The following is a 12,276-nucleotide window of genomic DNA, read 5'->3' as shown; positions in this document are numbered from 1 at the left end:
TCTCTCTCACCCACACTGGTATCTAATAAAACTCCACAATGGGAGGAGTTAGGGAAGAGGCAGCAACAACACCGGGAATCGAGCCTGGGACACTGGGGCTGTGAAGCAATTGTGCTGACCACTATGCTACCGTGTTGCGTATCGGGAGATTACAAAAGGTTTCAAAATATTTTTATTAAGGTATTTGCAAACTTTTTATAACAAAAACGATAACATTAACATGGTAAAATAAACATTTCCCCACCTGACCCAATCTTCACACACCTCCACCATCTAACACCTATCCGCCCGCTCCCCCCCGCCTTCAGAATGCTGCTTCTGCCGACATTTTCATTTTCCCCGAGAAAGTCGACGAACGGCTGCCACCTCCAAGAGAACCCCAACATTGACCCTCTTGAGGCAAACTTTATTTTCTCAAGACTGAGAAACCCAGCCATGCCACTAACCCAGGTCTCTACACTCGGGGGGGCTTCGAGTCCCTCCACATTAAAAGGATCCGTCTCCGAGCTACCAGGGAGGCAAAGACCAGGACGACGGCCTCTTTCACTCCCTGAACTCCCGGGTCTTCTGACACCCCAAAGATCGCCACTTCTGAACTCGGCACCACGTGTGTTTCTAGCACCGTGGACATTGCCTTCGCAAACCCCTGCCAAAACCCTCTGAGCTTCGGGCATGCCCAGAACATGTGGGCTTGGTTTGCTGGGGTTCCCGCACACCTCGCACATCTATTTTCTACCTGAAAAACTTGCTCATCCTCGCCGCCATCATGTGTGCCCGGTGGACCACCTTAAATTGTATTAGGCTAAGCCTAATATGAGGAGGAATTGACCCTGCCTAGTGTGTCCTCCCATAGACCCGCCTCTAACTCTCCTCCTAGCTCGTCCTCCCACTTGCCGTTAAGCTCCTCCACCGCGGTTTCCTCCGCCTCCAACAGCTCCTGTTAGATATCCAGCACCTTCCCCTCCCCCACCCAGGTACCGGAAACTACTCTATCCTGTATCCCCCGTGGTGGCAGTAGCGGGAAGGCCAACACCTGTTTCCTCAGGAAGTCTCGCACTTGCAAATATCTAATACCATTCCCTGGTAGTAGTTTAAATTAATCCTCCAGCGCCTTCAAGCTGGGAAAGCTCCCATCTATATACAGATCCCCCATCCTTCTAATTCCTGCCCTCTGCCAGCTCTGGAACCCTCCATCCAGCCTGCCCGGTAATCGGGGTCCGGACCGACGCATCCTCCACCTGAGATTAATAGAGGTTTATAAGATAATGAGGGGGATCGATAGAGTGGACGTTCAGAGGCTATTTCCTCGGGTGGATGTAGCTGTTACAATGGGGCATAACTATAAGATTCAGGGTGGGAGATATAGGAGGGATGTCCGAGGTAGGTTCTTTACTCAGAGAGTGGTTAGGGTGTGGAATGGACTGCCTGCTGTGATAGTGGAGTCAGACACTTTAGGAACTTTCAAGCGGTAATTGGATAGGCACATGGAGCACACCAGAATGACAGGGAGTGGGATAGCTTGATCTTGGTTTCGGACAATGTTCGGCACAACATCGAGGGCCGAAGGGCCTGTTCTGTGCTGTACTGTTCTATGTTCTCACACTTGGTTGTGAGATAGGTAATTGAAAAAAGGTTTGCGATCTAGATTTTGCCCTCACTGGGCAGGTAGCAGATTTTCATATTTCATTGGTGAGCAATTAGACTTATTTAAATATGCCTGCACCGATTCTCCCAAGGCCTTGGATCGAATGCCCGCACCTGGGGACCTCACCATGGCGCCGTTTAGCACTGGTCCACACATACATGACCCAGGCATAACGGCACCTGGGGAGGGTCTCCCAGGCCACTGGAGGCCCCCGGGTGGTCGGGCCCTGGGCAGGGTGGTACCCTGGCACTCCCGCTGGCACTCAGGCACTGCCACATGGGAATCTTGGCAGTGCCAAGGTGCCTGGTGCCAGGTTGGCGCTACCAGGGATCAGGCAAAAGTGCCCTGCCCATATGAGTTGGTGTGAAAGGGTGCTCGAGGACCCCCTAACAGGTACGTTGGGGCACAGGGGGTGTTTGGAGGCTGCGGTGGGGGAGTGGGCAAGTCCAGAGATCGGGGCAGCATTTAAAAATGGTGCCCCGATCTGCAGTGTCAAGCTCAGCTTCTTAGTGCAGGAAATGAAGGTAAAGGCGGCATCGGTGGGGCATTCCTCGCAGAAGCCAAGAAAAAACATTCCCATTTGATAGTGTGGCAATTTTCAGCGCTAAGAAACACCCTGTTAAAGGGGCAGCACGGTGGCACAGTGGGTTAGCCCTGCTGCCTCACAGCGCCGAGGGCCCAGGTTCGATCCTGGCTCTGAGTCACTGTCCGTGTGGAGTTTGCACATTAGAACATAGAACATACAGTGCAGAAGGAGGCCATTCGGCCCATTGAGTCTGCACCGACCCACTCAAGCCCTCACCTCCACCCTATCCCCACAACCCCTCCTAATCTTTTGGTCACTAAGGGCAATTTATCATGGCCAATCCACCTAACCTGCACGTCTTTGGACTGTGGGAGGAAACCGGAGAACCCGGAGGAAACCCACGGAGACACGGGGAGCACGTGCAGACTCCGCACAGACAGTGACCCAGTGGGGAATCGAACCTGGGACCCTTGTGCTGTGAAGCCACAGTGCTATCCACTTGTGCTACCGTGCTTTCCCTAAATTCCCTACATTCTCCCCGTGTTTGCGTGGGTTTCGCCCCCACAATCCAAAAAGATGTGCAGGCTAGGTGGATTGGCCAAGCTAAATTGCTACTTAATTGGAAAAAATGAATTGTGTTCTCTAAATTTATTTTAAAAAAAAGAAACACCCTGCTAAATGTGCCCCAAACCCTTTTTTCACCTGATAAATTGCACCCATAGTTCCAAGGGAGGATGTGTGTGGCTTGAAGAGAACTTACAGGCAACCGCTGCCCTTGACTTTCCAGATAGTGGAGGTGGAGTGACCAACCGTACCTTGTTCCATGGGATTATTCCATATCCGAGTGCACCATGTCCCGATTTGCATGGGTCCAGAATGTTGTTTTTCCTTTCATGTGCATGCGTAGTGCCCACTCTCCTCCTATTTGCAAGTTCCAAAATTGTTGACATCTCCGTGCATAAAAGATTAATCCAGAAGGTGAGATCGCAGGGAGCACACTACTAAATTGGGTCGACGATCAGCTGACTACAGAAAGCAGAAGGTTAGGTTAAATCGGTCCTTCTCTGGCTGGTGGACTGTAACTAGTGGGGTGCTGAAGGGTTCAGTCCTCCGACCTCAACTGTTTACAATCTATATAAATGATCTACAAGCAGGGACAGAGTGTAACAGAGCAAAATTTGCAGATTATACTAAAATAGGTGGTAAAGTAGGCAGTGAAGAGGAGATACAGATTTTACAGACATATATAGCTAGGCTAGGAGACTGGCCAAAATCTGGCAGATGAAGTTAAATGTGGATAAGTGTGAGGTTATTCATTTTGGCCTCTGGGTCTCCACTTCCGAACTAACTCGGGCAGCGAATTCCAGACTCCCACTACTCTCGGTGTAAAAAAAAGTTCTCCCTCATGTCCCCTCTACACCTTCTGCCTCTTATCTTGAATCTATGTCCCGGTTCTAGAATTCTCCAACAAGGGGAACAATTTTATCCTGTCCATTCTGTCTCTTCCCCTCATATTTTTGTACACCCCAGTTAAGTCACCTATCAGCCTTCTTTGTTCCAAGGAAAATAACCCCAACCTCTGCTCTAGCTAGAATTTCTTAAATGTTGTGATGTTTGCTCCTCTACCATCCTTTCCGGCAATGGCTCATAGATTCCCTACAACCTCTGGGTGAAGAGTTTTCCTCAAATCCCCTGCACCTTGCTGTAAATCTATGCCCCCTGGTTTTGGGCCCCTCTACCAAGGGGAATAGTTTCTTCCCATCTACCCTATCAATGTCCCTCAAGACCCCAGTCCAAAGATGTGCAGGTTAGGTGGATCGGCCATGTTAAATTGCCCCTTAGTGTCCAGAGGTTGGGTGGGGATACAGGGCTGGAGCAGGGATTGGGCTTGGGTGTGGGGTACTCTTTTGAGGGATCAGCGTAGACTCTGCACTTCACTGCAGGGATTCTACGATGAAGACCTCAATGAGGTCTGCCCTCATCCTTCTCTGTGCGAAAGAGAACCCCAGCCTGGCTTCATTGTTGAAATGCTCCAGCCCAGGCATCCTTTCACAGTAACTTCATTGCATTTCTTAATCTAAGCCTATTTGACAATAAAGATTATCATTAACCTCGTGGTGCTTCTACTCTGCACCCTCTGCAGTGCAATCACATCTTTCCTCTGGTGTGGCGACCAGAACTGCACACGGTGCTGTAACCGAGCGAGCGTTTTATACAGCACTTCCTATATTCTCAACATGCCCTGCCACCTGTTACCTTGAATGACTTCTGCACACGTGTGGTAATCCTCTTTGCTCCTGCAAACCTTTTAGAATTATCCCCATTATCTCTCCATGTTCTTTACCCAAATTGTATCTTCCAACTGAGAGCAATCTGCCCAAGAGTCTCGTGACGTCACCTCCCCACTCCCCCGGCCGATGACATGAACGAGCCGAGCCGGGCCTCCAGCTCTCGCGGGATTATGCAGATGAGCGGCGCCATGGCTCCCAGGGCGATGGGATAGCCGGAGGGAGACGGCCCACGCAAGATGGCGGACGCTAAACAGAAGCGGAATGAGCAGTTGAAGCGCTGGTTGGGCTCCGAGACCGAGCTGGAGCCGCCCGTCCTCAAGAAGAAGAAAACCAAGGTCAAGTTTGACGATGGCGCTGTGTTCCTGGCTGCCTGCTCGAGCGGGGACACGGATGAGGTGAAGAAGCTTCTGGATCGCGGCTCGGACATTAACTACGCTAATGTGGACGGACTGACCGCCCTGCACCAGGTGAGGAAGGGGAGAGGAACCGGCCGCGGACTGGCACCAGGCCCGGAAAATCGGGCCGTGGTCCTTCAGCTCCATCGGTTCCGGGGACTCGGGAGGCGGAGATTAACCCCCTCATCCCCTCCGGCTCACTGCCTCCCAATTTCCCTACCTGTCCTCGCCAGCTTCCAGCCGGTTCTCTTCCCCCGTACACCCTCTTCGTCTTCTCTCTCTCCCCTCTTCCCCCCCCCCCCCCCCCCAAAAAAAAGCTGGGCACCACACCCGCTCCCCCCCCCCCCCCCATGCCTACCCCCACGCCCCCCTCACCACCGTTCCTTCCCCAGGCCCCCCCTCCAAATCCCCATCTCTCCTCCCTGCTTCCCTGCTCTACCCCCCCCCCCCCCCCCCCCCCGCCGCTCCAGGTTAAGATGTGACATTTGCTTTGGGTGACCGGGGTTCACCCCTACAAGGAGGAGATGTTTTGCCAGTCACTTTGCCAGGGAGCTGGACAAGAACAATGTCTCTGGATTGAAGTTGCCACCCTTTGCATGAGGGTTGGTTTCGGGCATGACACATTTGCACTGCAGATTTCGATCCCCATTCTCGTTGTCTGAGCCAATATCGCTGCCACAGTGGAGATCGAAAGCTTGAGTTTCCAAAACTGTTGCGCTGAATTTGGGTGTCAGCAGTTAGAAAGTTGAACGTTTTCAGGCTGAATGTCAGCTCCTTTGGTCACCACTTAAACCACCTTGTTGCACCACAAGTGTAGGTTTATGAATTGCACCGTTTGTGTGATCATAAAGTTTGCACTGCTTAGGGAATTGTTTTTTTTTGGTGGTGGGGTGGGGGGGGTTGTGAAGACTGTTGAAGCCCGTGTGTAGCATATCCAGTATTTTATTCATTTGTTTGCAAGTAGGTTCTATAGTGATACTTAACGTTTAATTTTCTTTTATTGATGAAAATGCTGTGATTGAGTGTTATTTTCGCCCCTGTGAAATTGAACTTGGGCTGTATTGAAATGATGCAAATGGATCTCGTGCACTCGGCTGTGTTTCTGATGCATACTATAGTTTGTCACTTTGTTTTAGATTGTTGTCATGAAGGCTGGTTGCTTTGCTATCTTGAAAGAATAGTTCTAATTATTGAATTTGACCGTGATGCTGAGAAATGAGCACTGAACAAATAACAAGTCCCGTATCTACCAGGGATTGTACAACAGTCTGTCAATGATGCTAAATGTGGCAGAAAAGCTGGTAAATTTTGCAACTTGTCAAAACCCTGAGATCAGCCAACAGCCGTGGAATCTAACTATCTTAGTGCTTTAGATGTGTGTCTTTGTCTTTTGTTGCTGATAGAAGTTGTCATTGTGTCCTCTGTGATCAAAGTTCATGCAAGTATTTATTTTCTAATCTCATTACCCGTACATTGAAAAATGTGATTAACTTTGTTTGTATACTGAAGATTCACACTTGCTCCATGGTTAATAATGATTTGAGCCAAGGTTCAGGCATGTATCATCTACATTGATGTTAACCTGGTTACATAACATATAGCATACAAGCACCTATCTGGAAGTTTGACAAATTCCTCCTAATCTTGTAATTTAATGTTTCAAGACGACTAATCTGAAAAACATGTTGGACTTCCAAAACGAAATTGTTCAACAGCACAGTCTTCTGTACCTGACATTCCAAGATGACAGCAGGCGTAGAATAGAGAAGTTATTTTTATGGAAAAATAGATATGTATATAAAAATATATTGAACATTTCTCTTTAAAGGTAAATTAAGCTTGGAGTATAGGGACGTATGATTCTCAGTATGCACTGCACAATGCATATTCTGATGATCTCAGATGGGCGGTTGCATTCCACCCTGCCATGCTTTGCAGTGTACATTCCTGAAATGACAGACAATGGAAACAATGGTTTAGGAGTGGATGCATTCCTTAGCTGCCAGGTTTGAAATGACCTCTAATTGAGGATGCACATCTTGTTGAAAAGTAGAATTGATAAGAAAGTACAAGAAGTTTCTACTTTTATACTGGCAGCAAGAAGTTATTGCAGCAAATCTAATACATCTTCCGTAGTTCAGAAGAATGCAGTGAAGCTAGTTTTGACCATCCATGTTAAGGACATTTTTTTTCGATGCAGAGGTCCTTTGTTTTTAAATCTGAGAGGGATTACTTTACTGGTTCAACTTCTCTACCTTGCAATGGACTTAATGTTGAGGTTTCTAAACATTAGACACAGTTTACTATCCATAGTTAGATATTGCTCATATGTCAATGATGAATCTTCCTGCAGATGGCTGGCTTTAAGTGAGATGTGTTGGCTAAGATGGCAAATGAGCCCCATCCGAACCTTACAGGCTCTCCCATATTGAATATGTCAGTTGGGAAGAGGTGGTGGCGGATTGTTGGCATGAGCCATCTTTCTGCTTTGGTGGCTGCTCTTGCTGATTGGATGGTCTTGACACGATTGTTTTTGATGAATCGCCAATTTGGTTGCAATTGGGCATTTGTTTCCCATGTGTTGATGCTAACAGAGCAGACCTTCAAAGAGGCGTTAAGATTGTCTTGCACTTGAAAGGATGGCGCTGTGGTGCAGTGGTTAGCACTGCTGCCTCATGGTGCCGAGAACCCGGGTTCGATCCCAGCCCCGGGTCACTGTCCGTGTGGAGTTTTCACACCCCCACCCCTGTGTCTGCGAGGGTCTCGCTCCCACAACCCAAAGATGTGCAAGATAGGTGGACTGGCCATCCTAAATTGCCCCTTTATTGGGGAAAAAAAAGATTTGGGCATTTAAATTATTAACAAAACAGATGGTCTTTGATATATTTACTTTGGTTCTGTGTGAGCAGGTTCCCTGGTGTAGTTGTGTACAAAACATATTGGGCAGTCCTGAATGAGGGAATCTGACACTGCATCCTGTCCATCTCGGCTGATGTGAGATTATCACGGCCTTTAATCTTGGCATTTTTGTGTCTTGTGCTCATGCTTGTCCTTTTGTTCTCCCGTTTGCTTTGCAAGATCCAATAAGACCTTGGTTCTCAGACCTTGAAGTGGTGACTATAACTCGTCCAGGCTTCAGCATCGTAGAAGAGTTGGGTGTGCCAGTGCCCAACAGACGAGTTCAGTGTCAGATTTGATATTACATTCTCAAATTCAGGTACATGATATAGTATCGGTTGAGTTACTGAGGTACACCACTGAATCCAGGAGTGTGGCGAGGTACATCACTGAATCTGGAGTGTGGCGACTAGGCGGTTTTCATAGTAACTTTGTTGCAGTAAGCCAACTTGTGACACTGAGGTACACCACTGAACCCAGTGTCAGCTTTTTGGACTGGATAGGTTTTTATAATCTTTATCAGTGTCACAAGTTGGCTTCCATTAGCACTGCAACAAAGTTACTGTGAAAACCACCTAGTCGCCACACTCTGGCACCTGTTCGGGATATAATAATAATAATCGCTTATTGTCACAAGTAGGCTTCAATGAAGTTACTGTGCATTTTCCAGCCCTTTAAATTCTTTGCTGTGGACTTCTGCCTCGTATTTGAACACAACTCTATTTCTTTTTTTAAATCCATGAGGTAATTTTTGAATTGAAAAACACTATTTCAATTAAGATACAATTTTAGCGTGCGCATCTCTGGGATGTAGGGGTGAGACCCACTCTGATACAGGGAAAATGTGAAACACCACACAGACAGTGACCCGGGATTGAACCTTCGGTGGCTTGAGGCAGCAGTGCTAACCACTGTACTGCCGTGCTTCACCCTCCTTGAGGTATTTGATACATGTTAGAGTCATAGCACAGAAAGAGGCTCTTTGGCCCATCGTCTCTGTAAGCTAACAAACACATCTATTCTAATCCTATTTTCCAGCATTTGGCCTGTAGCCTTGTATGCTATGGCGTTTCAAGTGCTCAACGAAATGGTTCTCAAATATTGAGGGTTCCCACCTCTACCACCCTTTTGGACAGTGAATTCCAGATTCTCACCATCTCTGGGTGAGAGAGATTTTCCTCAAATCCCCACTAAATCTCTTGCCTTTAACCTTAAATGTATGGCACCTGGTCATTCATCCCTCAACTAAGGGGGAATGTCTTACTATCTCTATCTCATAATTTTGTACACCTCTATTAGGTCCCCTTTCAGCCTTCTCTGCTCTAGAAAAACAACACCAGCCTAACTTGCCTCTTCATCACTGACATGCTCCAGTCCAGACAGGATCCTGGTGAACCTCCTCTGCACTCTTTCTAGTGTAATCGAACTGCACACCGTACTCTAGCTGTGGCCTAATGTGTGTTTTATACAGCTCCATTATAACCTCCCTGCTCTTACGTTCTATGCCCCGGGTACTAAAGGCCTTAGCCACCTAATCTAACTGCCTTCAGGGACCTTTGACATACTCCCCAAGATCCCTCTGGTTCTCTGTATTTCCTAGTATTCTGACATATATGGTGCATTCCCTGGCTTTAGTAGTCCTCCCTAAATGCATCACCTCACACTTTTCAGGGTTAAATTCCATTTGCCACGGTTCTGCCTATCTGACCAGCCTGTCTCTAGCATCCTGTAATCTAAGGCTTTCCTCCTTACTGTTTAAGGCATTAAAAGTTTTTGTGTCATCTGCGAACTTACTGATCATACCCCCCACATTCAGGTCGAGATCATTAATGTACACTGCGAACAGTAAGGGACCATCAATGCCTATGGCACACCACTGGACACAGGCTTCCAATCACAATTTTTAAATTTTTTTTTAGAGTATCCAATTCATTTTTTCCAATTAAGGGGCAATTTAGCGTGGCCAATCCACCTATCCTGCACATCTTTTGGGTTGTGGGGGTGAAACCCACGCAAACACGGGGAGAATGTGCAAACTCCACATGGACAGTGACCCAGAGCCATGATCGAACCTGGGACCTCGGCGCCGTAAGCCAACCGTGCTAACCGCTTGTGCCACCATGCTGCCCTTTCCAATCACAAAAATAACCTTCACCCATCACCCTCTGCCTCCTGCCACTGAGCCAATTTTGGACTCTCTTTGCCAAATTGCCCTGGATTATCATTGATTAGTCTCCCATACAGGACCTTGTCAAAAACCTTACTGAAGTCCATGTAGACTACATAAACTGTACTGCCCTCTTCTATGTACCACGTCACCACCTCAAACAATTTGGTTAAATTTGTTGGACTTCCCCTGGGAAAGCCATGCTGACTTCCTTGATTAATTCATTTCGCTCCAGGTGGGAATTAATTCTCTCCATCAGAATTTCTTCCGATAATTTCCCTACCAATGATGTTACTGATTGGCCTGTAATTATCAGTTTTTTCCCTACTTCCCTTTTTGAATAATCATTAGCTGTCCTCCAGACCCCTGGCACCCCTCCTGTGACCAGAGAGGATTTGAAAATTAGCATCAGAGCCCCGCAATCCTCTCCCTTGCCTCCCACAGAAACCGAGGATACATCTCCTCTGAACCTGGGGATTTATCTACTTTTAACCCCACAAAAACTACTAATGCCTCCCTCTCGAGGCTCTTCATTTTACACTTATCAGGACAGATGCATAAATGTCAAATTTCAAAGGGAAAATCAATTATACTGCTTGGGGGGGAAAAAAGTGCTGATTGGTTTGCAAATCAGCTTTGGTTGAGATGTTGCGCGGGTGAATGCATCAGGGAGCTCTTGTCCCCCATGCTTTACTTTATTCCTAAAAGGTTCAATGTCTGGACACGTTCCATTTGTCTACAGAGGATAGGTCCCTGTACACAAATACATAATTAATAAATAATCTTTTATTGTCACAAGTATGAAATTACTGTGAAAAACCCCTAGTCGCCACATTCCAGCACCTGTTCGGGTAAGCCGGTATGGGAATTGAACCCGCGCTGCTGGCCTTGTTCTGCATTACAAACCAGCTGTCTAGCCCTGTCACTTGCAGCAAGCGTACATGAGCTACATTGCAAGCCTGACTATCTTCAGTTGGTTGGTAGTGTAATCAGCACAGTCAGGATGGTTCAGCAAATGCTGCCCGATAACCGAATCACATCTAATGTTAGATGCTATGTTCTGAATTTCACAAGCGCGGATTGGTTGAGTACAGTCTGGACTGCCTATTTCAAGTTGAAGGGATGTGCTGTTTGATACGATGTGTCAGCCATTGGTACATACAACCTATGTACCTGGCATCGCACTGCCAATGAAATTCATATCCACATCACTCATTTGTGTGATCAGCAGAGCGTCTTTTTAGCTTGATGGCAGCATCCTGTTAGTGGAAAGCATCACTCTTGTCACTGAACAGAGTCCACTGACAAACCAATCAACATCCTTCTTTCATGCAGTGTAAATTGTTTTTCCCTTTGAAATTTGGCATTCTTTTGTCTGTCCTACTGAGTGCAAGATGTATGTAAAGCTTGACAGCACAGGGGCAGCACGGTAGCACATGTGGCTAGCACTGTGGCTTCACAGCGCCAGGGTCCCAGTTTCGATTCCCTGCTGGGTCACTGTCTGTGCGGGGTCTGCACGTTCTCTCTGTGTCTGTGTGGGTTTGCTCCGGGTGCTCCGGTTTCCTCCCACAGTCCAAAGATGTGTAGGTTAGGTGGATTGGCCATGCTAAATTGCCCATAGTGTCCAAAAAGGTTAGGAGGGGTTATTGGGTTTTGGAGATAGGGTGGAAGTGAGGGCTTAAGTGGATCGGTGCAGACTCGATGGGCCAAATGGCCTCCATCTGCACTGTATGTTCTATGTATCTACGACATATATCTTTTTCAACGTAACTCAAGGTCTTGTACTACCTAGCGATTATTCATTAATCCTGAAAATTGGATTTTACGTGACATATTCAAAACATTCAAATGGATTCTGTGTTCCACAGTTCTGTGACATTTCTAGGTTATATATATTAGATTAAAAAAAGATTGTAGTGTTGTTGTAGCACTATTGGATGGCACTGGCTTCTTAGCAGAAAGATGCACACTTTGTCTCGCCAAATGAATTGCAAAGCTGCATTTGAGCTGCCCACTTATGCTTATTATGTGCATTAACACGCCTGGAAGAAGCAAAGAATGCAGCAAGTCCCAGAGGTTTAAATAGCTGGGTTTTGTTTCCCAGGTTGCTGCATAAGTGCAGGTAAATAGTGGTGTTCATCTTGGAACATGCAAGTGAATAGTTTCTGAAAAACTACAGTTGTAACATTTTTGTGTGTAGTCTTTTCCCTCCACATGATACAGAGCTATGTAATTGATCCTTATTGTCTGAAATAATATGGTCAGTCAATCAGTCCCATGAATAAAAACTCTAAAAGACACACCGTCCACCTTGGCACAGCTGGTGGTAGTGGTCAGTAAAGCTGGCCTGCGCC

General features: G+C 47.1%; 2 protein-coding genes across 11 annotated transcripts in view; one reads left to right on the top strand and one right to left on the bottom strand.

Moving 5' to 3' along the window:
- depdc4 (DEP domain containing 4) overlaps positions 1-4,537 on the bottom strand; it is a 132,735-nt gene extending 128,198 nt beyond the window's left edge. Inside the window, exon 1 of the mRNA XM_072484753.1 lies at positions 4,428-4,537. The gene's annotated coding sequence lies outside the window, so the exon portion shown is untranslated. The remainder of the gene's footprint in view (positions 1-4,427) is intronic.
- Positions 4,538-4,642: 105 nt separating this feature from the next.
- ppp1r12a (protein phosphatase 1, regulatory subunit 12A) overlaps positions 4,643-12,276 on the top strand; it is a 353,486-nt gene continuing 345,852 nt past the window's right edge. For all 10 annotated transcript variants that reach the window (XM_072484743.1, XM_072484740.1, XM_072484746.1 and 7 more), the window contains exon 1: positions 4,643-4,929. In XM_072484743.1, the coding sequence (XP_072340844.1) occupies positions 4,699-4,929 (231 nt within the window). In that variant the 5' untranslated portion in view covers positions 4,643-4,698. The remainder of the gene's footprint in view (positions 4,930-12,276) is intronic.

This window comes from Scyliorhinus torazame, chromosome 19 (assembly GCF_047496885.1).
Source record: "Scyliorhinus torazame isolate Kashiwa2021f chromosome 19, sScyTor2.1, whole genome shotgun sequence".
Taxonomy (NCBI): domain Eukaryota; kingdom Metazoa; phylum Chordata; class Chondrichthyes; order Carcharhiniformes; family Scyliorhinidae; genus Scyliorhinus; species Scyliorhinus torazame.
Note: the sequence above shows the minus strand (reverse complement) of the source record. Positions and strands in the feature narration are given on the sequence as shown.